This window comes from Ictalurus punctatus, chromosome 27 (assembly GCF_001660625.3).
Source record: "Ictalurus punctatus breed USDA103 chromosome 27, Coco_2.0, whole genome shotgun sequence".
In the NCBI taxonomy this organism is placed as follows: Eukaryota; Metazoa; Chordata; class Actinopteri; order Siluriformes; family Ictaluridae; genus Ictalurus; species Ictalurus punctatus.
In genome coordinates, this window is record NC_030442.2 from 19322529 (window position 1) to 19325000 (window position 2472).

A 2472-nucleotide genomic window follows, 5' to 3' on the forward strand; every position below is an offset into this window, starting at 1 on the left:
TTATTCAGGTGATCAGAGCCATAACTAATGAAGAACAGGCTCTGCGCACGTGCTACATAATGTACAGTTTATTTTATTAACAATTTTCTAAAATTGTATTAAATCATGTTTAGCGCAAGAGAGTCTGTGAACAAACAACGACACTAACAAACAACGACACTAACAATCAACCTCCGTGAGTCTGGTGCGTCATTACGTCATCACGCTGCCATGACGTTCAGAACCTTTAGTGGAAGTTGAAGAAGAAAGAAGCCCCGCCCCTCCGCCGCTGGAGCTGTTGTACAGTGAGGAAAGATGATGTCCTTCGCGTCGCGCGCGGGGCCGTTATCGCCCTACTTACAGTCCACGAGCTTCGCCGTTACCGGGCCGCTGAAAGCACTCGTGCCCGGAGTGGTGCTGAAAAGTGATAAAGTGCTGTTGGACCCGAAGAGACCGTTCCTCTGCCGCGAGTCTCTGAGCGGACAGAGCCCCAGAACAGGGCCCTCTGTGTCCGCTAGCCTGAACGGTGAGTCCGGGGCCGAGTCCGAGTCCCAAATCTACCCCTATAGTCTACACTCGGTCACTACGTCAGGAAGTGTAGTATAAGCTTTTATACACTATGTAATGCACTAACAGTGCAGCACAAATAATTTGGGACTTAGGCCGAGTTTCGGCGTCCTGGCTAAGCTAACTACTGCTGTGCGCTACTCAAGGACACTCGGAGGTTCTCATTAATGTTTTATTTATAGCGTTCCGTTTTATTTCACACTTTTTGTGCAGACATGTATTCATTCATTTAGGGAGATTTTTGTTCCTTTAGCGAGTTAGGTGCGTTAAAGAATTACTTATCTAGATATAAGCTAAGACGTCTGTTAGCATGCTAACGCTAGCGTAAGGTGTATCCTGTCAGCTAGTCTAGCCTCTTACTGCGCATGCGCCGAGCAGATATGACGCTGCTATTTAAACTGGACAGGTAATCATTTATGTTTATTCTCTTATAATGCTTACAGTGCTTCTTAATGTTAATAATAAAATCCGATTAAGCCTTATTTCAAATGTAATATGACAAATTTTACTATGCTAAGGAATGTAGTTGAGAGTACCAAATTAATCATTTTTTATCTTTATTTTGCACTTTTATAAAATTAAAAGGCACTGTTAACAGAAACGATGAAAAAACAATTAGGTAAATAATGATAAGGAAATGAGTGAGGATGTGAGAGAAAAGGAAAACCTGGAACATGGCAGAAAAGTAAAGTGTTATAAAGACATTCATGATTGTTTTATGTTTTATTATTTTGTGTTGTAGCGAGCGGCGGCGTGCGTTTCGCCCACACGGACATCAGGGTTCCTGATTTCTCTGATTATCGCCGTCCTGAAGTGTCGGACCCAAAGAAGTCATCTCAGGAGAGCGCTGATGCAAGGAGAGTGTTCTCATACCTGGTCACGGGTTCTACGGCCGTCGTGGGGGTCTACACCGCCAAAACCGCTGTCACGCAGTTCATCTCCTCCATGAGCGCTTCGGCTGACGTCCTGGCCCTGTCCAAGGTGGAGATCAAGCTGTCGGACATCCCTGAGGGCAAGAACATGGTGTTTAAGTGGAGAGGGAAGCCGCTGTTCGTGCGTCACCGCACCGAGAAAGAGATCGCTGCCGAGGCCGAGGTGGATCTGTCTCAGCTGCGTGACCCTGAGCACGACCTAGACCGCGTCCAGAAACCCTGCTGGATCATCGTCATCGGAGTGTGCACTCACCTGGGCTGTGTTCCAATCGCCAACGCAGGTGACTACGGAGGGTACTACTGCCCGTGTCACGGCTCGCACTACGACGCCTCGGGCCGCATCAGGAAAGGTCCGGCGCCACTCAACCTGGAGGTTCCGTATTATGAGTTCCCTGACGAAGACACGGTGGTAGTGGGCTAAAAACTGTGTGTGTGTTTGTGTGTTTGTGTGTGTCACACTCGCTGCTCTGTGGTGACTAAGTAATAAACGCATATTTTATTTCACACAGACTCCTCACACCGCTTATTCTTTAGTATTTCCTGTAATGAAGCTCTAGTGCTGTGCTGCATGAGAACTCCATCACATACACGCACACCTCTACTCTTCCTGTGTAAAATTAATAAAATGTAAATAATACATTTGATTCTGACTGTTTATTAAATGTTAAACTGTGTAAATGTGATGAATCAGTAAAACACACAGGATGCTGTGGGTGCTGTACCGAGCTGCGAGCAAACTGAGGACTGGAGCATTGGGAGATTTGAACTGGTTCTGTACAGTGACGTCCTGATGACAGAAGAGAGGCTACACACACAACCCCCCAACTCACCCCCCCTTGTGTTACCTGCTCAACAGTCACTACACCAACATATTTTAACTCGTTCTTGAGATTCAAATCTGATGGTGAGTCCGAGTAGTGATGTACACTATATAAAAGCCAAAAGTATGTGCACCCCTATGCCCTTGTTAAACCCATTCCAGATTTATTCCCCC

At 46.2% G+C, this 2472-nt stretch overlaps 1 protein-coding gene across 1 annotated transcript; it reads left to right on the plus strand.

The window, feature by feature from the left end:
* The first annotated feature begins 265 nt into the window (after window positions 1-265).
* Window positions 266-2113, plus strand: LOC108259670 (cytochrome b-c1 complex subunit Rieske, mitochondrial). Its single transcript, NM_001329253.1, is given in 2 exon segments — window positions 266-505; window positions 1289-2113. Coding segments are annotated over 2 exon segments (822 nt in total). The 5' UTR covers window positions 266-294; the 3' UTR covers window positions 1900-2113.
* The last annotated feature ends 359 nt before the right edge of the window (window positions 2114-2472 follow it).